At 47.8% G+C, this 24,143-nt stretch overlaps 1 protein-coding gene across 15 annotated transcripts in view; it reads right to left on the reverse strand.

The window, feature by feature from the left end:
• Positions 1–24,143, reverse strand: part of IKZF1 (IKAROS family zinc finger 1) — a 94,235-nt gene that overhangs the window by 4,484 nt on the left and 65,608 nt on the right. For 5 of the 15 annotated variants that reach the window (XM_045089557.1, XM_045089558.1, XM_045089556.1 and 2 more), the window contains 4 exons: positions 23,551–23,811; positions 17,965–18,132; positions 13,835–13,960; positions 9,432–9,566 (listed from right to left, as the gene is read on the reverse strand). In XM_045089557.1, the coding sequence (XP_044945492.1) occupies positions 9,432–9,566; positions 13,835–13,960; positions 17,965–18,132; positions 23,551–23,811 (690 nt within the window). The remainder of the gene's footprint in view (positions 1–9,431; positions 9,567–13,834; positions 13,961–17,964; positions 18,133–23,550; positions 23,812–24,143) is intronic. The other 10 variants (XM_045089565.1, XM_045089559.1, XM_045089567.1 and 7 more) reach the window with 8 other exon arrangements.

Here is a 24,143-nt window from a genome sequence, read left to right on the forward strand (position 1 = left end):
GGAGGGGCGGGGGACACCCCAACTCAGGGCATCCCAGTCCTCCCGCAGAGGACAAGCCACACAGTCACCTCCCAGATGGGGAAGGTGGCGACATCCCTGCCTGTGGTCATGCAGCAGAGGGACCTGCCCAGGGTTTGCACTTAAACAGAACTGACCCGACAAATGAATCCCTGAACCAGAGTGAACTGGGGTCAGTATAAACAGCACACCTTCCAACCGAATGCTCACCCACCCCCTGCGTCTCTTCCTCTGGAGGGTATAATCGGATGTTACTATATTTAACTTAAGATTAATATTTAAATGATGTATTTTCAATAGAGCATTCCAAGTGATTTGCTGTAACTAGTGAATCTCTCGTAAATTTAATCAAAGTACATTATTGTATAATTATTCACGACAGAATGCAATGTAGTTATTTAAAACAGCACTAGACGGGGGCACCTGGGTGATCAGTAGATTAAGCGTCTGGCTCTTTATTTCCACTCAGGTCACGAGCCCAGGGTTGTGGGACGGAGTCCCACGTTGGCCTCCACGGTGGATGTGCAGCCTGCTTGGGATTCTCTCTCTCCCTTTTCCTCTGCCCCCTCCACCCCTGCTTACAATCTCCCCCTCCCAAATAAATAAATAAATAGATAGATAGATAGATAAAATAGTATTACATGATAGAAATTTAAATTCAGGGGTGCCTGGGTTAAGCCTCTGCCTTCGGCTCAGGTCATGATCCCAGGGTCCTGGGATCGAGCCCCACATTGGGCTGTCTGCTCAGTGGGGAGCCTGCTTCTCTCTCTCTCTCTCTCTGCCTGCCTCTCTGCCTACTTGTAATCTCTCTCTGTCAAATAAATAAAATCTTTTAAAAAAAGAATTTTAAATTCATAACTTTAATACTCAGAATAAAATTTCGTCAAAAGATATGATTGACATTAAAGTTTACTGAAAGCTGAGTTTGGGCTCTGAGAGTAAAAAGATGCTCAGGGTCCACTGCCCACACCATCCTCACTTCCTGCTCCACTGACCTTTACATCATGGCCGCACCAGAGCCACGTGCCACAGAGGTATGTGTGGGGAGGCTGGTCGCAAACCAAGGAAGCTCAGGGGAGAAGGTGCCGTTCATCTGATCTTTCCAAAAACTACGAGGCACAAACAGTGCTCAAGGGACCACTGCCGAGGACTCTCGGCATGTGAGCTTCACCTCAAGAAATTTCTGGTCTGGCAGCAAGGTTTGCAGCTGTGGGCAAGCTTGCTGCCTGGGAATGGTGAGCCCTGAGACCAGCTCTGGCTGCTGAGTAAATATTTTCACCAAGATGCACCTTCTTGTGGCACCTGGGTGGCTCAGTCATTAAGGATCTGCCTTTGGCTTAGGTCATGATCTCAGGGTCCTGGGACTGATCCCCACATGGGGCGTCCTGCTCACTGGGGATTCTGCTTCTCCCTCTCCCACTCCCCCTGCTTATGGCTTATGTTCCTTCTTTGTCTCTCTCTCTCTCTCTCTCTCTGTCAAGTAAATAAGATCTTTTTTTAATTTTAATTTTTAATTTTTTAAAAATTTATTTGACAGAGATCACAAGTAGGCAGAGAGGCAGGCAGAGAGAGAGAGAGGGAAGCAGGGCTCCCTGCTGAGCAGAGATCCTGATGCAGGGCTCCATCCCAGAACCCTGGGGTCATGACCTGAGCTGAAGGGAGAGGCTTTAACCCACTGAGCCACCCAGGCGTCCCAATAAATAAAATCTTAGAAGAAAAAAAGATGCACCTTCTCAGAATATTGGTTATAGGTTCAGTATGAAACCAGGGCTTAATTAGCAAATTCCCTAACTGTTTGCACTTTACTGTCAGGACTACTGGTTTGCTTTCCTTTCAGGGCTGGTTTATGAAAAAACAAAGCCCCCGAGGCACTCACGAATTGTTTACATTTTACCCCTTACTCTGTTTCTTTTCTTCCTCTAACACATCTTCATTGAGCACTGAGTATCTCCTGGACCAGAGAGGAGGGACAGACAGGTGAGCTGGTAAAAAGCTAGCTAACAGTGGACTGATATTAAGACAGGGCTGCACAAACAGCGTGGCCCAGGCTGTGAAGTTTGATGAAGAAAACAGAAGGCTTGTGTCACAAGGGCTTCTGACCTAGGAAGAGTCAGCCAGGTGAGTGGGCCTTGTGTCCCACACTAGGAGGAGCAAGAGAAAAGCAAGGGAAGAAGGAGCCTGGAGCTTCGGAGGGACAGAGTAAAGGTGGTGAGGCCAGAGCCTGGGTGCAGGGCCAGGTGGAAATGGCATCTAGTCAGACGATGGGACTAGACCAAGAGGAAGCTTCTGTCCAGGGGAAAATGGGGAGCTCCTGAAGAATCTGAAGGAAGTGCCCTTCTGGGTAACGGGCAGAAAAACAGGTTGAGAGACGCAGAGGTAAGTGAACTTAGAGACTCTCCCAGGACTCCAGGTAATGGCCTCTGGTGAGGGTGTGGCACTGGAGGGTCCCCACACCGCCCACACGGACACCTGACTTCAATGTCTCTTGCTAGCTCTTAGCAGCAGGAGAACAAACTCCCTGGTAGTTCAAAACTTATGAACTAACCCTTTTAGAAAAATGTTTCTGACTACTGATAATTGTCCAGGCTTTGGTCCCATCATGCTACGAAGTATCTTTTGGTCTCATTTCTTGCTTGCAGAGGAGATATATCATGAAACGGCTCAGCCTGCATTCATTCTAATCTTCTGGTGGTCAGGAGGGGCACATGCCCTGATAGTGGAACAGTGTGATCCTCAGATTACAGAAAGGAAAACTTGCTGCTGGCCAGTCACACCGCTGCAGAAATGGAACAGAATGGATGGAATCTCTCCAGGAGGTGGACGGCAGGGAGCACAGAGGTGGTGTTTCTCTCATTGAGAGTTCAAAGTAGTAATTCGATAGCATTACTAACATCACAGAGTTCTCCTCATGCTGGTATTAAGGTGGTAAATATCTTGTTGCTCTAACCCCAGAACAGATGGTTTGTAGGGACCCGGGTAAGGACAAGATGAGGCACAGACTTTGAGGTTGATTTAGGTACATATCAAAGTGTTTATAGCCCCACCAAAAATGGTGGTTTCCCACCTAGTCATCCTGCTTCTCCTCAAAGTCGTGATTCCCTGGTTTCCCAAGTAACCATTAAAATCCATTGTTTTTAAAACTTGTTTTCAACAACAAATGGAGAAAAAAATCCATATATTGCAGATTACTGTGGCATATTGAAACCCACAGAATTTCTCCTCCCCAATATTCCACAAAGTGAGAAATATAAAAACCCACACAGTTCACTTTGGCAATCAACTAAATAAGAGAATGGGTTCTGATAAAATAACTAAAAAAAAAAAAAAATCAAGGACCAAGGAAAGGCAATTCTGTCCTGAGACATATGGTAAAAGATTGCTGCAGGTCTGACCTCTAAAAACCTTAAGTATGAGTCAACAAAATCCTCAGCATTCTCCCTAATCTCCTCATATTTGTAGAGAACCAATTCAAATAAACATCTTCTTCCACTTCTGACCAAAAAAAAAAAAAAAAAAAACCAACCAAACAACCAGTGAAAAACCTCTTGCTAGCAAGAACCAGGTGGGACAGGACAGCTGAGCAGTGAAGTTGGCTCTTTTGATAGGAGTCGTGTCCTATATGAGGGGAAATGGCCCAAAGCTTCTGGTGTCCCCTTGTGGGGCTGGGAACCACTCTCTATCCAAGTGCAATGAAAACCAGTTCAGGACATTTAACCAAATCTCAGAACGAGGGAGAGAGAGCAGAGAGAAAGTTTTTTTTTAAACAAAGACTGCACTTTGCCTCACCTGAACTCCCCCCTCAACCCATCCTTGGCATTCTTTCAGGATTTAGAAAATTCGATAGCTCTCACAGGAAAAGAAAAAAAAAGTCTCACATACAGTGGGAAGAATGTCGAAATGTCAATCAGGTTATATCAGCCCAAGCAGAATAGCAAGATGAAAAGAAATGCCATGGTTACAGTGAAAATATTTTCTAGCAATACAAGGGAGGAAAGGAAGTAAAACAGACCAATAAACCCATCCTAGGAAAAAAGCTTAACTCAAGGAAGAGAGGTATCTCATAATTACTTTGTGACATGGACTCCAGAAAAACAAGTACTGAAAGACAGCATGCTAAAACAATAGAATAAGATGAAAAAAGAAGATGTCAGATCTTGGGAAACATAATGAGGTCCCCAAAAGTTTTATTACAGAATGAATCCATAGATTTAAAAGCAGTGAGTAACAGAACATAAGCTACTAAAAGTGGAATGACTGACATAGAGGAAAAAATAAGTGTGAATGAATGTGAAAAAAGACAAAAAAAAAACTTAAGGAAATGCTAACAGATATGGAAGACAAATTATCCAACACAGGACAACTGGTATGCCTGACAGAGATTACAACAGATGGAACAAAAAATTCTTTATAAGGAAAATAATTTTTCAGAAATAGAGAAAAAGGGATTCCCCAGATTAAAATGGCAGGAAATTTTTATTCAGAATACAAAATACCAAGACACATCCTAGTGAGGCTATTTAACTTTAAGGTTACAGAAAGAACTCTTCAAGCATTCAGAAAGAAAATGGAAATCACCTTTCAGAAAAAAAATATCAGATTGGTCTTAGAGATCTTCACAGCAACATTCAAAAAGCAATGCCATCATGTCACCACACACTCTGTCAAGATAGAATGGCAGCAGGTAGACAACCTTGAACACAAAACAATCATGGAAACAGAACACCTATAGCACCTTCCTTTTTCTTTTTTTTTTTTAAGATTTTTAAAAAATTTATTTGTCAGAGTGAATGAGAGTGCACAAGCACGGGGAGTGCCAGAGGGAGGAGCAGTCTCCCCACTGAGTGCAGAGTCCAACATGGGGCTCCATCCCAGGACCCTGAGATCATGACCTGGGCCAAAGGCCGATGCTTAACTGACTGAGCCACCCAGGGGCTCCTTATAACACCTTTCATGCTAAATCCATTCAGTTATGAGATTAATCAAAATAAATAGAAATGGCAGTAAAAGGACTGAGTCTGAGCCTTGAATCTATTTAAATATAGGATTAACAATAAGTAGCTAGACTTCTGGAAGAATTAGGATTATGGAATAGAATGTGAATATTAGGAAGCAAGACCATGTAAAAATAATGTAACTGAACACCAGGGAATAAAATCATGTCCTTATTCCCCAAAGCTACAGGTCTGTACATACTGCCTAAATGAAACAAATGGATTAAAATACTGATTTGAAGGTCTTCACATTTTAAATAAAGTAGTATATCTTTTTAATCTTGGAAAAATCCTTTAAATAATATCTTTTGTGAGAAAACATTTACTTGAAGATCAGCCATGCCTCCAGTTTTGTTGTTTACCTCTTAAATTTAAGACAGCTACAGAAGTAATACTTTCAATTTGAAAGAGCATTTGTAATACGATAGAATCTTTACATTTATTTCACACCTGTCTATCAATCCACCTGTTCATCATCTAGCCCCTCACATACCTATATATGGATAGAAAGATATTTAGAATAATGTCCAGCTACTCTTAATATTGGCAATTTCTGGATGTTGGGGTTTGGGGGTGATTCTAAAACATTCATCTTTCTATTAAAATTCCTTATATTCACCATGGGTCATTTTAATAATGCAACAGGGTTGTGTTTTTATCTCAAAAAAAAAAAAAAGGAACTATACCAAGATAATTATAATGGATAGCCGGAACATTGATCATTGTTATTCTCCCTTATCTCCTCTTCTGTATTTAAAAATCTTTCTCAGGGTGCTTGGGTAGCTCCGTCAGTTAAGCACCCAACTCTTAATTTCAGTGCAGGTCATGATCTTAGTGTCGTGAGGTCAAGCGCCACATTGGGCTCTGTGTTCATCATAGAATCTGCTTGAGATTCTCTCTCCCCATCTCCCTCTGCCCCACCCCTCCTTTCTAACAACAACGAGAAACAACACTTTCTCCCTGTAATCGCCCAACAGACTAAGAACAATGAGTAGCATCCTTATGTAACATTATTATCTCCTTTGTGATGGGCTTCATTGATCCAGTGATCTCAGAGGATGAGATCTTTGATGACACAATTGGTGAGGAATGTTGTCAGCAGAATCAATACCTACTTATAGTCATGCCAATGTGCTAGGTAAAAATTTTAATCATAGATCTCATATCGATTCAACAAAATTATAGACCATTCTGAGCAATCTACCACAGGAAAATAATGTCACCTTACATTTTTTAAGTGCTTTCTTGAGTTGAGAGCAGTGCCACACCCATTGTCCCTTTTGATCTTCAGAATAGCACTGGGAAGGATGCAGAACAGGAGGCATCACACCCATTTCACAGATGGGGACACTGAGTCCAGTGACATGCTCAAGGTCACCAGCCAATCATAGCTGGATCTGGACTTGAACTCAGGGCTCTTGAATGCAGACCTGGAGCCTTTCAAGAGCACCACCCCTGGCCCATGTGTATGATCATGTATGAAAACAGGTGCACTCCTACACATTTTCTAAATTTATAGAAAGGATAAAATCAGCATGTCGAAGTTCAGAAGGACCCCAAGAGATCTTTCTTTCCTTTTTTCGCTCCCTGCTTCCTTCCCTTCCTTCCTGCCTTCCTTTCTCACTCTCTCTCCCTCCCACCCTCCCTTCTTTTCTTTTCTTATTTATTTATTTATTTTTTATTTTAGCGATGGAGACACTGTGACAAGTCAGAAGTGGTTGACTGAAATCCCATCACAATGAAGTGAGGACAAGCTAGGCATTTGGGTATAGAAAGAGGTATTATTTTATAAAGAACTTATCAATCACCAAATTCTTGGGAAAACACCTAACAGAATATGCAGCCATTCCTGAGCCCTTTGTTCCAGTCTCCATGCTTCTCTCCTTGTCCTACTGTTCACATCACATCTTCTCCTGTGTCCCCCTCCCCCCGCAGACTTCTTTCTAACCCTGGTTTGGCTTGGTTAGAACTTTTGTTTTGTTGTTGTTGTTGTTGTTGTTTGTTTTGAACACAGAAGCATCTGAATCTGAAGATAATACCCAACTCGGGACCTCCTCCCAGGTGGCTACAGGAGAGGCTCACAGGTAGTCTCATTTGGTTGGAAGCCTCCAAAAGCTAATATGAGTTGCAAAGATTCATTGATAAATCCTCAGCAGGACTTGTCCAATTTCCCAACGTGAAGGAGAAGGCGTGCCCAGCTTCTCAACGTCAGTGACCACGAACAACCCTCGGGCACATTTGTTACCGGGTCTTTGCTCCATCTCCGCCCCTGGTTACCTGGCCTTCTGCCTCACCTGCCGCCTGCTGACCTCGGCACACCACCCACTGTGCACTGCGCCCTGCCCACTGCTCAGCACCTGTGAGTGCTGAGTTCTCACCTAGACCAGTGCGACTTGAAATCCCAGCACAGCAGCCTGTTCTGTGCTCAGGACCTTGCTTCTGCTCTGTTCAGGAAACGCAGGGCCTCCCTCATTCCCCACAGTCCAAGCCTGCATATTTATGTGGGTGACTCCCCACATGGTGTCTCCAGCCAGTGGCTTGCAAAAGTTTTTGAAACTGGATCCTTCCTTCCCCCAACTCTCCCACCCCCCAACCTGTGACGAGCCTCTAACATCTGATCCAGACGGGGGCTTCCGTGCAAAAGGGAGGCTGGAGCCCCAAGAACGCGGCCTCTCCTTGTCCTCGCTGCTTCCTGCTGTCCCATCTGCCCTCTGGAACCCCACGCCTCATTAACCATTAACCCCATTATAGACCCATCCTCTCCCAACACACGTTTTCCGTGCTCCCATGTGGCCTCGACCTCAGAAAGCCCTTGAAGATGAGCAGATCAAAACCAGAACTCTTTTTCCAGAAAGTGGCTTTATCATTTCTGTAAATGGCGCCCTCCTCTACTAGAACTGCAGTGACTCACGGCTTCCACCCCCCAGTCCTTGCCCTGACCCCCAGCGCCTGTCACCAAACTCCTCTGCTCTGCTTCCTCCTCCTTCCCTGCCACCACTGACTCTCTCCTTTCCCAGTCACCTTCTGGCACTCGTGGTCTTGTTTGCTAAGATGTGGCTCCCATTAAAATTATGCCAGTGCCTTTTCCTGCCTCTTGAGTTAAGGAGACATTTCCCACCTCAGCATTCAAAGGCCACTGATTCTGCAGCCAGAGCTTACTGGGACTTAATATTCTTGCTTCCCCGAGGGCACATGAATTAGCTCGGAACACACCCTGCTCCCCAGTCCGGTCCCACGAGACCCACCCCCTCCCCCGCTCCAACCCATACAACTGGTGTCACCATGTCCCTGTACTTTCATGTCTGTGCAGAATCCTGTCCCTGTCTTCCACTATTAATAATGTGCTGAAATTCTAGTTCCCCATCAAGGTCACTATCAGCTTCATGAAATTTTACTAATCATCGTCTTTCCTGACCATGACCTTCCCGCATGGTCCTCTCTCCTGACCATGACCCTCCCCCAAGGTCCTCTTTCCCGATAATGACCCTCCCCCAAGGTCCTTTTTCATGCACATGACCTTTCCCCTGGCATTCTCTTTCCACATTATCCTACTGATAATAGTTGACCTTTACACTGAGGGTTTCTAAATGTTTTCACATCCTTGGTGTTAATTTATGTTCACAAAGCCACGTGAGGGACATAAAGCATGGAATCAAGGCTAGGAGAGGTCAAGTAATGTCACCCAGGTGACAGCATTAACACACGGCTGTGTGCTGACACCCTCAGGTTGGGCCCCAAGTCGAGGGCATTTCCACTCTTACACCGAGCTAACTCTACACCAAGCTAATCATTCTTCCTGCATTTGCAGTGTGTGGCCTGATGAGGGCTGCTGGTGCTTCTGTGTACCGTCTACACTGGGCAGCAAGCTCCTAGAGGAAAGGGCCACCTTGCTCTTCCCTTCATCCCTCAAAACACCTGGCATGGGCAGAGATCCCACGGTGAGCACAGCCATCGTGGCTGTGCCCCCTCCTCCCTGGGCCTTCTCATTGGCCAGTTGCTCTGCCATTCAAGGTAGCCCACGCAGGGGGTATTATGAACTTCTGAGCTTCTATGGCTCAGGGGGGCTGCTCAGGCAGCAGGTGAATGGGCTGTGCGGGGAGCCCCCAGCCGCGCTAGGCCAACACAGCGCACCGATCCGGAAGTGCATGGTGTCCACAGGCACATCTCCTGGGTGCCTGGGATGCTGTAAGACCATACGGAGGAAAAACTGCCTGGAGAAGACTTCTTCTGTGTAAGAAGTCTATCAGAAAAAAAATCCAAAATATTTAAGAAACGTAAAGCCTACCAATTTTTGCTTTAAAAAAACAAAAACAAAAACAAAACGAGATTCTTTTTCTCTCTCCTACTCTCAACTAAGGACCAGCTGAGTCTAAAACACCCACACAGTTGTTTTTTAAGAGACAGCAAACGTTTGACTCTTACCAACAAATTTCTGAGGCATAGAGCTCTTACGTTTGGCGACGTTACTTGCTAGTCTGTCCAGCACGAGGGATCTCTCTGATCCTATCTTGCACAGATCTTCTGCCATCTCACTGTGATTAGCTTCTTCTTTAATGACTAAAGTCAAAGACAGTTAGAGAGGCCAGTTTAGAAACGCTTACAGTGAAAGGATTGGGTCGCGTCCAGCGTTAAATCTGACATTTGTTACGTGCCGACCAGAACCGGGCCCTTCTCAGGGATTACTCCTAATCTCCCCGGCAGCTCTCCTAGCAGACAGGGGCTGCCTACGGCCACCTGCTAATGACGCCTGGGGACAGCACATTATCTCCCACGACCAAAGCGAACGAGCACCACCCCTGTCACCAGAAGCTGGATGTGGTGAAGCCCTTGTGTCCCTCTGACAAGTCCTCTTAACTTCTCAAGGGCTCCCAAATCCACTACCTCAGTCAGTCCTGACATCAGCCTGCTGAGAGTCCCAGACCTGTCTGAGCTGGAAATGATCGCAGTCCGATGCCGTCGGCTGGCACCGCAAAGTGAGAGGCAGGAGGACTACAGTGAATCCTGGCAGCACAGGGGACAAGCCAGAGCCCCCGACCCCTGAACACACAGCAAACTCGGGGGATCAGTGCTCTCTAACTGCAGAACACCTAGATGCCGCGGTAAGTGTTGACATGGGGAGCATATCCAGCCCGTCTTTATTTCCCAATGCGATCCTTCTTCCCATGACTGAAGAGATAACTCTGTGTCCTGAGGAGTCCGTCTGCATCCCAGACTCTATGGCTGGGTGTCTGGAGTAGAACTCTCTCCTGCCTGCAATTTATCCTAATGGACAAGGAGCTGAAAGTGTCAGTTCCAGTCCAAAAAGCTACCCGGTCTTTCCAGCACCATGTCTGAAGCCTCCACCTCAATCCCACGGCTGTTCGCATGCGCACCCTCCTTGCTCAGCTACAACATGCTGATTTAGCGCAGGTGCGCTCCTATTCTAAGCAGAACTTAGCTGCATGCCAACACAGCACCAGACATGACTCCTCCTTTTTGAAAATGCCAGTCCTCTCCTCTGTTCTTCTAGGCACCCTCACGATACTCCCCTACCACGGACAGACACATTTTACGTGAAAACCAGGCCTGGATTCAGGAAGACAGGAGCCTGCCCTGTCTGGCCCTCCCCCTCATCCCTCCCACCTTTGCTTCTGGCCCCAGCACGGTGAGGTAGCTCATCATGTTCCGGGCATTGCCTGCCAAGATGATTCCTCAGTGTTTCCGGTCTTCAGATGGCCTTAGGAAGGCCATTTTGGAAACATACATTTCAAATTGGTTATTATTTCTGGCAAAGGACATTTTTTAACATTGGAAATGCGTGTTTGCTATTCGATGGGCAAACATAATCGTCTACACCCGATGTACATGAAGGCTACACATGAAACCCACGTGGCCCAATTCCAGACAAGTACGTGTGACCTATTGAGCACATAGGCATCCTCACATGTTCTTCCTTCTCTGTTAAGCACCCCTTCCCTGACCCGGGGCACCTGCAGCACTTATGTCCCCACCCAGCCACAGGGACTCCTGGGAGCAGAGATGCTCAGCGTCATCACAGTGAGGGACAAAACAGTCCAAAGATCGCAGGTTGGTGCTGACCCCGTGTTTCATGCTCTTCCCCCTAAGAGCCGTAACACGATTTGTGCCCCTGACGGATCACCTTCCAAATGCTCAAAAGAAACTCATTTTTTTTTTTTTCCATAAAGGGAATTACAACAGAGGACCAACAAGCCTTTAACTAGGTAAAGTTATATTCAGAAAAGTTAAACGTTCCTACACCCTAGCTAAGCCAGGCTTTGGTTTTTACTAAATCCCAAAGAATGGCCCCACCCTAAGGACTGAGGCAGGGAGAGGTTGTCCAGGGGTCCCTCTGAGTGCCAAGGGGGCTGGTCCCGGGCAGCGTGGGAAGGACAGGGTGTGAGAAGGCACAGGTTCAGCCAGACCTAGCACAGCACAGGTAAGTGAGCAAGGACCCCCCACCCCCCCGCCGTCCACACCCCAGCAGCCCACTGCCTGCCCTCTGAATCCCAGATGTCAGCTTGTAGGACCGGCCCTGAAGTGCTTTTATGGACTCCCTCCACACCCCCAGTGCCTTCACTGCACACAGGAAGCTTCTTCATCTCCCAAGCACAGGGACAGAAGGACAAACCATTGTGGTATTCCCAGCGATCAAGGGAACAAATGAGCATTTCAAGACAGAAATAATCCTGGCTGGCGAGGGGGTAATACATGTGTCGCTGACATATGCGCTCACTGACCCAGACAGCCAACCGAGGACACCCGCCGGGTGTCAAGGCTTTGGTGTCTGACATGTGTATGTTCACGTGAGGACGTGATACGTGTCTACCTTCCCTGCTGTCTCCTCTTTCGCCCAGAGCCTTTCTGCGAGGTTGGCCAGGCAGGAATTACCACTCCTACTTGAGAACCCAAGGTCACGTTCACACATGGATTCGGAGACACAACTTGACCCCAGGTCTCAGAGACACAAAGCCTGCCCTCCCATGGATGAGCCTGGGCTGCTGTCCTAGAGTGTTCCTTCAGTAATAAGATGGCAGAGAAAGCCAACGTGTGTCTTTGAAATTCCATGTGTACAGTTTTAGGGGAAATTCAGATCACTGTGCTAGAGGGCTTGGTATGGTAAATAATAAATGGCAGCGAATATCTTGGGTAGATAAATGCCTTATTGAAACATGGGTCAGTCCATTTTGGAAACATATATTTCAAATAGGCTATTACCACTTTTCTCTGAAATTTTTCAATATTGGAAATGTGTGTTTTTCATTAAATGGGGAGACATAAAAGCACCCCCTGATTTATATGAAGGATACACACAAAATCCATTAAAAAAAACCAATCCTACAGGTTGTACGCTTGACCTGTCGAGCCTACATGCTTCCTTCAATGTCCCTCCTTCTCAGCAAAGTGGGGCATGGTGGCACGTACTTCCAGGATCCACTAGTCTACTTGTGGCAGGAAAACACAATGTCTGAATGTTCAGATTTTATTCTGAAGGATCATCATCATCCTCTCATCCTAGGTGTCTGGCCACAAATGGATGACTATTACATTATCATTACTGTTTTACTACCTGATTTCTTCTCTTCTAGTAACCCTCGATACCCTTCCATCCTAGAAACAGACCTCAGACTTTGAAGAAGGCTAACTGAGAATTTAATGGGATCTCCCCATTTTACAGGCAAGAAGAGTAAGGCCCAGAAAGATCAATGGTCAGCCCCCAGATCCACAGCTGATGGCTGGGGAAGGCAGCCTTAGAACCACAGAGCTCTGGCCATGTAACACATAGCCCTGGTGCCAAATAGATTTGGTTCTTAGAACTGTTCGTCTCTCCTGCTCTCGCTGGTCCTTAATCTGAGTGTTCTTGTACCTACTTGGTCCCTCTCAACCATACACTCAAAAATGGTTAGGACCCTATGTGTATGTGCTACGTGTATTTCACCCTAAGAAAAATCCAGTGAGTAGTCACAAAAATTTAAAATGATACAAGTGATCTGTGTGTTCCCTGGTCAGTTTCCTTTATGAGCCATTCATTCAAGTCAGGGAGCTTACGGAGGTTTTACAAAATTTTCAACTCTTAATTTAACTTCCGCTCCTGAGTCCAGTGACGATCCTTCCCTTGGCGGAGCCGAGCAAACGGTGTTTTGAAAGAGGTTAACTTCAGTTGATCTATTCATAAAAAGTTAGAAAGGGTGCCTTCTAGAGCACCGCCGTCCCTCTGAGTGAATGCAGCCTCCTGCAAATTCAGCCGTCTGTTCCCACCCTTCACTTTACATTATCTAAGATCAGAGTCAAACGCTATCTCCTGACGGGATGCCGAAAGCATCAAGGCTCATAAGAAGAAAGCAGCCTTTCCTCCAACCCTCTGACAGCCGCAATCCTCTGGACTGTCAGGGTTTTCCAAGGAGCTCACCTGCTCCAGGCAGGCGATGACTAAAAACCTAGCCTGAAAGATTTTATTCAATCAACCTCATGAAAAAAATAGTTTTTTGAACAAGACTTCATATCTTATTTTGATTATTAAGCACAAAGAAGTAACCGATACTCCAAAGTTTAAAAAAAAAAATCACCAAATCCAAGGAAAAAAACCCAAAGTTTCAGGGGTGACTATTAGATGCTTCCCCAGCTTCCAAGAGGGAAGGGCTCAAAGTCAGGCTCTCTCTGGTGAGATGGGGGCTTCGAAAGTCGGGAAGCACAGTGAGCTCTGCGTGAGATCACGCCGTGTGTGTGGCCCAAAGAGTCCATCTGTCCCGGTGGTGGCGGCATGCACACCGGGAGCTCTGTGCCCGGGGCCCCTCTTCACCGCGAGCTGGGAGGGAGGGCGGGCTTACCTGGGTACAGGGTGCCTGGAAGACCCATGCTTTGCAAGTAGTTGTGGCAACGCTCCTTATGTTCCTCTAAAGAGCTGCGCTGTTTATAGCTTCGGCCACAATATCCACATTTGTGAGGTTTACCAACTGCGGAAAACACAATTGAGTTCGAGACCCCAATTAAGTGCTGGCCTTACGGGTAATGGGAATGCATGCAATACAATTATTATCAAAAAGGCAAAAAAAGAAAAAAAAAAAGGACCCCTCTACTCTTGAGAGCTAAAAGCCTTATGGGCTCAATCAAACTTGCTAAACTTAACAATGTTAATGCCCCAGAGTTTCTTTGATTGAACCAAGAGCTCCTGTGAGTCTTGCTTCATCTTGATTTGCCCATTGTCCTAGCGACCCAATTCTCTTCTTCAATCACGTCTTTAACTGGAGGAAATGGGCCACGGCAGTGGGGTCGGGGAGATGGAGACGTGAGGACAGCATCTTTACTGTGGGCCAGATCCAAATGCAGCCAAAGTGGATTAAATTCCAGGTTGCTCAGCTGGGTAACTTGAGGTCTCTAAGAAACCATAGTGGATAAGTATACACTAATGAAAGAGCATTCATTTTCAAAATGTATTTCCTTGTTCTAGTTTAGAGAAAGCTCTGCATCTCCCCCAAAACTTGCGGATGGTATAGTTTCGAGATCAGCCCTGTCCAACAGAACTTCCTATGAAGATGGAAGTGTTCACCCTCTGCACTGTCTAGTGCGACAGCCACTGTGCTGTTCAATATGGTGGCCATCAGCCCCACATGACTACTGAGCATTCAAAATATGGCTAGAGTCACCACAGAATGAAGTTTTGATTTTGTTTAAGTTCAGTTGATTAAACTTAACAATTTAAGTACCATATGCACCTAGTGGCTACCATATTAAGCATTGCAATTCTACACAATGGGTTTGGTTCTTCCCGAACTTTATTATTAAGGGGTATTTTAGGGAAAGAACACTAATGCAAATTCATATCATGCTTAAGCTTAAAGACTTTAATACACAGCACCTTCAGAGATGAAAAAAGGTAAAGGATCCTTATTTATATGAGGAATATAAATTTCCATCCTCAGACCAGAATCTCCTCTGACTTTCTTCTTAAGTTGTTAGATTTCACAAATTTGAATGTATTGTATAAAAATCCATACCATCCAAATAGGAATGTTTGATAAAATGGTTTAACCAAAGCTTATACTACTTCAGTCTCTTCCCCAGATGAATAGAAACAATGGTTTAAGAAGAGGAACATTGAACAGAGGAGGAAGGGGGTGGGTCTTTATCTGTGGGAAACATTGTATCACTAAGATCAGGGAAGTAACACCGAAATATATGTTGCCTAAAATGGCACACTTTATGGAATACTAGCTTTAGAAATTAGTAGAATATAGACAACCCCTCAATGTCCTTTCCTAGAAAAGCTACCACTTAAGCAAATTCATGTATATACGACCCAGTGTCTGAACATCCATTTTTTCTAAATATAGGATTACTTTTAACTCTGGAACATAAGAAATATGTTCATGGTAAGAAACTAAACTGAAGTACACCTTGCAGCAGAACCCAATATTCTGAAGCAAAGAATGTCTCTAGCTCAGCTCTCAACTCCCAAAGAAAGCAGTGGGGAATGTCTTCCCTACCTTGCCAGATACTTGAGTCCTCCTCTTATCAGTATGGGACACATTTTATACCTACATCATCACCACTAATGTGTTGGTCGTTGGTACCTCAGGCTACCACCAGTGGCCAGAGAAAGTTATGAGGTTGATCATGGCTTTAGTGGAATGGAGAATTGGCCTATTTGGCTCTTCTCTAAGAGTTGTGTGTCAACGGCTCTCTTAGATGTCATTATTACCAGCAGCCCTGGGTCAGTGGTACAGTGTTAGCTGCTCGCTCAGCACTGCATCCATAGCAGAGATAAGCTGCCCGAGTCCACCACTCTTGTATGAAATTACTCAAGTCACTGGCCATGCTTAGAGCAGGACACCACCAACACGCCTTGAAGGAAATAAGCAGGCATGGAGCCAGAGTAACTGAAAATACTGTTATTAGATGTTCCAGACTTCACAGTGGGTAGGAGAGCAGAGAGAGACATCCCTTCGAGTTTCAAGGGCTGATATGCAGGAGAGATTTCTGTGGCAAATCAGAGTCACTGGGGATGACAGTGACGTGGTTGGTGTCACCTAGGGATGGTCTTTGTGTTTTCCACCTCCATGGTGCTGTGCTTCCTACCAACCCTGACGCAGTCCTGTTGTCAACTGTACTGATGTCCACTTGACCTGCATGAATGATATGCGTGAAGTTCCTTTGTCCTAGATCACCTGTCAGGCTCTGCCCACTGCTAGTATAATGGTCACATCTGAAGACTTGCATTTAGTTCACTTCTAGGGGGCAACATGCATGCTCCTCATTACTGACACACTGTAAACCCTGAGAGATGCTCACTGTTGTCCTCCCACTTTGGGGGAGCCAGCGGTGTGAACTGTCCCCTGCAGCAAAGTCTGCCCCAGTCCTCGGCATGGACCCCTGGGGGCGAAGGGCTGGCATTTGGGAACCTCCTCCATGGTGACTACTAAGGAGATCAGCATGGGGAGGAGATGGCGTGGCTGGGCCGCGACGGGGAGCCAGCACTGCCAGGGCGCCTGTGACCACCCCCCTAGCCTCCCTGTGAGCTCGTGCTGGCAGGGCTCCAGGAGAAAGATGTGTGCCTGCAACACTGGCTAAAATGCGTACCACGCCCCCTTCTGGGGTCGCTCAGAGAATTACACATTCCCATGGAACTTCTCTGAAGGTAAACCTCAGAAACTCACCTTCCAGCGTGGACTCAAGCCCCTCGTCTGTTGGAAGTCTCTCTTGACGCCTCCCACCTCGTTGCCCCCTCCGGAGACTGACGGTCCCCTCCCTGCGCTCCCACTAGCCCCTCAAACACTTGTGTTGACACACGGGCAACACGCACTTCACTACTTCCCACCAGGCCCCTCCACAGAGAGAGGGGCTCTGGGGTGCTCCGTAATTGCTCAGTAACAAAGGAAGAGGCACAGGAAGAGGCCACTAGAACCTCGTCACGAACTACAGGAGACAGCCTGATTCTAGGCAGGCTTTCCCAGGGACGCAGCATCCCTGCCCCCGGGGGACAGCAAGGCTCTGGGGGTGTTGGCAGGGAGCTTCCTCCCCAGCAGCGCCACGCTCCAGAGAAGTCGCGGACCAGCCGGTGGTCCAGATGATGAGCTCTGGGCGTGCAGGGGTTAAGTGTTCCGGCTGGACGGAGGGCTCCTCTCTGTTCCTCTGTCCTGCTAGACCACAGAGCCCCTTGATAGAATAGAGGATTCCTCAGGAGGCAGAAGACGGATCCCAAAGGTGGATGTGCGCTTCGCAGGCTGGGAGAACTGGGGAACCGTCCAATGTTTGTGGTAATCACGATCCAGACTCTGGATTACTCAACATGCGTTTGCTAAAATTCTGGTAAGACCCCCAGAGTGGCCTGTCTGCTGAGGCCTGCCTGGCTTCTGGCATGAGTTAGGGTCAGGCCCAGACAGGGAGGCCTGCCTGGGGGTGGGGACAGCCTGGTCCCCAGTCAGGACGCGTGGCCGCAGACCCTACTCACCTTCTCTCTTAGCTTTGAAAAGAAACTACGCCAGTGACAGTGACCACTAGCGGAGTCCTCTGCATAAAGCAGAAACAGGTGTGGCCTGGCCAGTATCATCAAGAAGTGTCCCTGGGAACTTCCTGGGCCTTAGCCGAACACTGGGTAAAAGGAGAGCTGGCGGAGTCCCAGAAGAGCTCCACTGACTGAGCACCCCAGGAAGAGGAGGTCTTTCTGGAGAGTGTCTGCAAAGCAGGACTGTGTGTGTGTGTGTGTGTGTGTGTGTGTGAGAGAGAGAGAGAGAGAGAGAGAGATCCCACCCGCGCCCTCTGCCCCGTGGGGGAGTCCAAACTTGGGGCACAGGGGCACTGCTGCCACAGTCCCTAGGGGGTATGGGGGCCCAGTGGGGGCACAGTGCCTGGGCCCAGGCCCAGCCCACAGTGTGGGGGGGGGCGCATGCGCACACACGCGCGCGCGCGCACACACGCAAGCCCGGCCTGGGCGCCTGGCACCTGCGCCCGGAGGACCTACCGGAGTGCGTCCTCAGGTGGCCCGTGAGGGCATCCCGCCGGCGGCACGCGTAGTTGCAGAGGTGGCACTTGAAGGGCTTCTCCCCGGAGTGCAGCTTGATGTGTCGAAGCAGGTTGCCCTTCTGCGTGAACGAGGCCCCGCACTGGTTGCACTGGAAAGGCCGTTCCCCTGGGAGGGCGAGAGGGACGGGTGAGAGCAGAGCTCGGCGCGGGGACGCGAGGAGCACCCGGCGAGGAACTTGTTTCCCACGGGGCCGGTGACTTCCACCGGCTGTAGGTTTGATAGAACACGAGGCTTTCAGACTAAACCTGCCAGCTCCTTAACGCTTCACTGGTTGGGTCAATTTGATCTGAAAATCTAATTTTTTTTCCCTAAATCAGAATGGCACATCACAATGCAAATTCAAACTCATTTAAATAAAGTGACTGCAACATTTTGTGATGAAGAGCCACTCTTCCTGATCAGCAGTTTTGGAATAAACCAATATCCAATTTTGCGTGTTGTGGCATTTGGTGGGGTTTTTAATGTGGCTTTTTTCAAAGGGTCTTTAAAATATGCCACTGAAGCAGCAAAATAAAAAGGAAACTCATTAAAAATGCATTTCAGGATCACAAGTTCATTTCAGCGTTACATTCTTATATTTAAATGAAAGGCACTTCATTATAACAGTTATAATAACTTCTTTTCATTTACATTTTTCCTGTATTTTGCCTTTCAATTTCTTCTCCATTACCTGTCTGTCCCTACGCAGGCAAATCAGGAAGGAGACAGACAGAGTGTGAGGCTCAGAGAGAGAGAGAGAGAGAAGGAGAAAGATTGAATAAAATGAGAAGTTAAGGAACTGTGAAGGATACTCCACATGGTCCAAAGAGAAGTCCCAGGGCCCCCCGTGGCAGGCTGTCCGAGCCAGACACGCTCAGAGACTTCTGGCTTTTTCCTTCTCCCAAATCCTAAAACCACTAAGCTATCACTGGCCTATTTCTGCAGAAAATCAGGGGGTAATTTCAGTACGAGTTGTCTAAGAGATGCAGTTCCGCTGTGATTGGGAATTCTTTTCGGGGAGCCCCGACTGTGTGTGGCAGCGCCTGTCCCTATGGGTTCGGGATCCGACAAAGGGACGTACAGGCATCTGTGAGAAAGAAACACGCCACTGGGCAGTCCTGGGTCTTGGACTCCAAATCGGTGACCATTTTCCTTAGCTCTTGTGTAGAAAGGATGACACGCTGGTCAGCTTTAAGTAAACACTAAAGCCCTTTTGAAAACAACCGCTTTTTTTCCCCTTCCTTTTTTTTTTAAAGAAGAGCTCTCTGTGCCCACAATATCTGGTGTTGAGATAGCATGAAAACAAAAACAAAAACAAAAACAAAAAACAACCCAAAACACACACACTTCCTGGTAACGGGTTTTTCTTAGGAAAAAAGAATGTGTGGAAATACATACTTAACAATGTTCTTAATTGCTTAATGTGGTTTTGGTGCACAAGGAGGCACTTACCAAAAGCAACTAGCAGAAGCCCATCTGGGTCTATTCAAACCTACACCGGCCTCAGTGGAAAAGTTCAGATTGGTCCTGGGATGTCATGACTATGATCGCTTGTATTTTTCAGTGGGCCGGACAAAGCTGCTATGGTAATGATGGAAACTAGCAATGATATTGAATTATAGGCCTGTTGGAGGGATCCCTATACCCACTGGGACGTATTGGGCATTTTCCCCAGTCGGCATCTGAGGTGGACTTGGTTGGGCAAAAAGTCAGGCAGGTGGGAGGTGACAGTGATCCTGATTAGCTTGGGCTAAAATCTCAGAGTTGGTGGCTGAGTGGTCCCCAGGAGCCTCCACTAGGGAGAGATCATTACCTATTAGAAACACTTCTGAGCCTCCATCACACACACACACGGGCGTGAAGGTGCATATTTTAACTCCAAGTAGATGCACAGGAGAAGAGAAATCACTGGTCGTCAGGGGCCAGGTAAGACCAGCAGGGTGCAATGGATCCTGGCAGTGTGGACCTCTGGCTGAATGTTCCGGAAAGGCCATCAGTCGGGAGAGCTCACACCACCCAAAATGCATACAGGGAGGGCAGAGGCCATACGTGGGAAACAGGTGTGTGTGGCGAGACCCAAAGCTAGCTAGCTGTGTGATGGAGCCCTTCCAGGCTGACGAGGCACTGGAGATCTGAAGGGCTGGAGGCAGAGGGGGGAACCCAAGTCGGACCCTGCCGGGGAGTGCTTGTCTGTGTAGGAGCTGCAGCCGTGGACCCAGGAGGGACGGCACAGTCAAGCCATGCCCCCCGCCCGTGAGAGAGGGCGAGGAGGAAAGCCAGGCGGCCGTTGCTTTGAGAGTGAAATCTGTCTTCTAATTTGAGTCAACAGTTCTCGTGTATCTTGCTGCGCCTCGTGTCTTAATCCTGCTGGCAAGCTTTCCTGGAAATCTATTTGTTTCTGATTGCCTGTGCTGGCATGAATATGTAACATGGGACATGGAGACTCCCGAAGACGGCGTTCTCCGAAGTGACAACCCAGGGCTCAGCTCGAGGTAGTTTCTGTCTGGAGGTGTTGTTAGCAGGACAGGGGGCATGGCCCCGCTGTGGGGGACAGAACACAGCCCCCGTTACCTTTGCTCCCCTGGAGCTGAGACTCCAGCATCAACTGCTTCCCTCCTCAGGTCCCTAACTTGGGGACCTGCTTCTTGCAGCTAAGTGACAGCGAGCTCCCCAAGGCTGGATTTCTTTTCCTTGGTGGGATAAAGGCTTTATCATCCTCATTAACTCAACATTAGGTTTTTCTCTCAGGGTCTACAGGTGCCCATGCCAGGGACCCTCTGTAAGAAGATCTGAGCCCCTTGGATGTCTCCATCATAAAACTGAAGGGGGGATATCAGAAGAAGGTAGATTACAGAATATATACCTGAGCTGGCAGAATGAACTTGAGCCCATGCCAGCCACACCTCGGAGCTGATTGCTCTCTGATGCTGGTGATGGTGGGAACAGGGGAAAGCCTGAGACTGTCCAGAGTCACCATAATTCAGACACGTTTCTTGATCTTGATCATTTACAGTACCATCATTAAGGACGACACTGCTGCATATTTGCGTGGCGGGGTTTCCCCTGCACTGTGTGGCTCTTTCATACCACTCTCCCCTGTGATTTTCACATCAACCCCGAGGTGTTGGTGGGGAAGGCAGTGCTATTACACTTGAGTTTAAAAAAAAAAAAAATGAAACTGAGTGGCAAAACTTGGGATGGAGGTAGTGGGATCCGCACACAGGTTAGCGGGTGGAGCCCAGCACACCTTCCCCAGTCGGGCTCTGGGCAGAGGGAAGAGGGGAGCCTGCCTCTGGAAGCCATCGGGTACCAGGGAGGGAAGCCCTGGCATGATTTATATGGCCTTCGAGCATGAGAGGAAACTGCTCTAGAAACATTGGAAACTCGGAGAATTCGGGGTGGGGACAGACGGGTAGCAAAGCATGCCTTTTCTAACATGCTCCGCTTCAGATCTCAGAGAGATGGAACAGAAACCTCCCTGGTGTCATCTACTTATGCAACCTCGCTTGGATCTGCCTGCCGCCGTCCGCATTTATGCCAGTGGGGACATGTCATGAAGACCATCCATGAGTTCATTGTTTTAGGGTTTGTCGGTTTGTTTTCATAAAAGCCAGACCAGGAACTGTAACACTGACCGTCTGCCTGTTCCTATTTCTGGAATGTACTTGTCCTACAAGGGAAGGAATCCGTTCCGTGCTTGGCACTAAGCTGCTGTTTGTGGGGACAAGTGGGCAGCACGCCGCCGGGGCTACTCTGCATATCTGCACTTGGCAGGTTTATTCATTAAATGCAATTATTCTTTTTATCGGGGCAGGCAGTCATTATGTTTTGGCGATTTAGTATGCCAGGATTTGATTCATTTATCAAATATTTATTTAAGCGAATTTTCACAGTATAGTCGGGTTTTACATGAATTAGCAAGGAAAGTCATTCATTTGTGAGGTCTCTTCCTCCATCAGGAATGTATTAACACGGGTCCCGCCGTATTCTGTTAGGTGTCTATCACGAAGTAACTTACCTTCGCTTTAATTTCCAAGTCATTACAAAAGGGGAGGGCCTGACTACTCTCAAGCTTGACTCAGGCCTCCCTATGAAGGGTCTGTTTCACGGGATAATTGGAAGATGAAGGGATGTATTAGGAAAAGCAAAGTTTGCTTAATTTTAGAAGTTACGTTTTTACTGAAAATGCACGTTTTCCGAAAGTCAACGGGTTTTAGGATTCTCCAGATGTCTTACAAGTGGAAGACATCGTTTTGGAGACTGTGGCGATTCAGATGGGAAAGTCACAGCTCCACCAAGGCCTGTGTGTCCTGACAAGACAGCTGTTCTGCTCAAAGATTTTCCTGCATTCCTGCTTAATTTCTGATAGTCATGGATTTATCTAGCCCTGGGGAAGACACTCACAAGGCTGTGATTTTCAAGTCTTCTTCCTACTTCCTTAAGTTATCTTTAAAATCTGCTGTGCCCCCAGAGTAAGGATTTCAGCCTTTTTTTTTTTTTTAATCCCCTTGCAGACAGTGGTGACAGCAGCGGATGTCGTGGTGACCCACCAAAGGCAGCCCCTAGGCAGCCAAGACTCCGGGTTCGTCCGTTTTATGTTTACACTTTCAGTGACCACTAGAGGTGGTGACTTAATTGCGTTTTGCACACCTTCAGGAGAAAAGAGTGAAGTTCTCTTCAATGCGGGGGACACCTCCTGCACACAGCTAAAGGTAGCACGTGGCCCCATTCATGTCCTGAAGACTGTCTGAGGCCATTCGAGGTGACTCCACAGTCCTGGTGGGAAGGTATGGGACCAATCGTCTGCCACGGCCAAGCACAAGAAGGGGCAGAACTATCTCACCCCCCACCCCCCATGAGCTTGGGCACAGCCGTGGGACGCTACACTGTCCTTGTCCCTTCCTGTTTGGACACAGGAAACCTCCTTCTCTGAGGCTTCCAGACCCTCCAACAGACAGAGGCTCGGATGAGAGATTCTGTCCCTGTAGGAGGTGGACACTCAGCAGCAATCAGCAGTCTTGTCCTCAGGCTCACCTGTTGTCAGGGACACCGCCGGGAAAATGAGCTGGATTTGAGGACATGTGGGACTTTTCCACGGCTCACTCACGTTTCTAAAAACCGAGCTCTGGGAGCCTGGATTTCAAAAAGGCACATTTCACTCCCAGTTTCTCGGGGGAAACCTGGAGGAGCTCATGTGAGCGGCTCCCCCTCTTTTTTGTTTGGTTTCGTCTTGTTGTTTTTTGGGGGGAGGGGGAGGTTACAGGGTTACAGGGGCACTAACCGCACAGCTGCCGCTCGTTAGTGGGAGGCGAGATCCTGGACCCTTGACAGCCCTGGGGAGGCTGTGAACATTCCCCATCCAATGGCTTTAAGTCTAGGTTTGAACAGGTGCGTGTTTAAAGTCCCTCTCGCTGCTGCTCCTTAAGAACAAGGCTACCCGTGATACGACTTGGAACCGGTGATGAGAGACAGGGCATCGCTCTCTTTCTGCTACCCCCGAGGACCTTTCCAGGCCACCAAAGGAGGAACTGCGCCAGGCCTTACCAGTGTGGCTTCGCTTGTGGACCATGAGCACATTGGGGCCGATGCAAATTATCCCACAGACATCACACTTTAGTTTGCCGTTAGGAAGTCGAATGCCTCCAGCTCCTGACAAAGCTCTGCTGCCTTGGCCACCGTGGGAGCCATTCATTTTCTCTCCCGCGGCATCAAGCACGCGTAAGTCCTCCGCACATTCTTCCCCATTCAGCTCACAGGCACGCCCATTCTCTTCATCACTCTGAGCCTCTACTTTAACATTACCGGCTGAAAGACACAACACAGGGGCCACTCAGTGTCATCGCAAGAAAACAGAACAACACAGCAGCAAAAAGACAGCACATCGAAGCGGAGAAGGTTCTCAGCAGCTTGTCGACCGGGATGGCGGCCCCGAGCTGGGCTCTCGGGCAGGTGGGTACCGACCGTGCAAGGTGCCCCCGCCTGGGGCCACCTCCCTCCTAACTGAAAAGCTTCTCCTCCTCGTCAGGCGACCTTTCCTTGTTTCATGAGTTAATACACTCTGGGACAAACTCAGCAAGAGCTCACGGTCCCGTTTCTGGCCACGGACTCCCCAAGGGTTTCCGCAGGAATTCTGATGG

Source organism: Mustela putorius, unplaced genomic scaffold (assembly GCF_011764305.1).
Source record: "Mustela putorius furo isolate JIRA1106 unplaced genomic scaffold, ASM1176430v1.1 tig00003845_pilon_pilon_pilon, whole genome shotgun sequence".
NCBI lineage: Eukaryota > Metazoa > Chordata > Mammalia > Carnivora > Mustelidae > Mustela > Mustela putorius.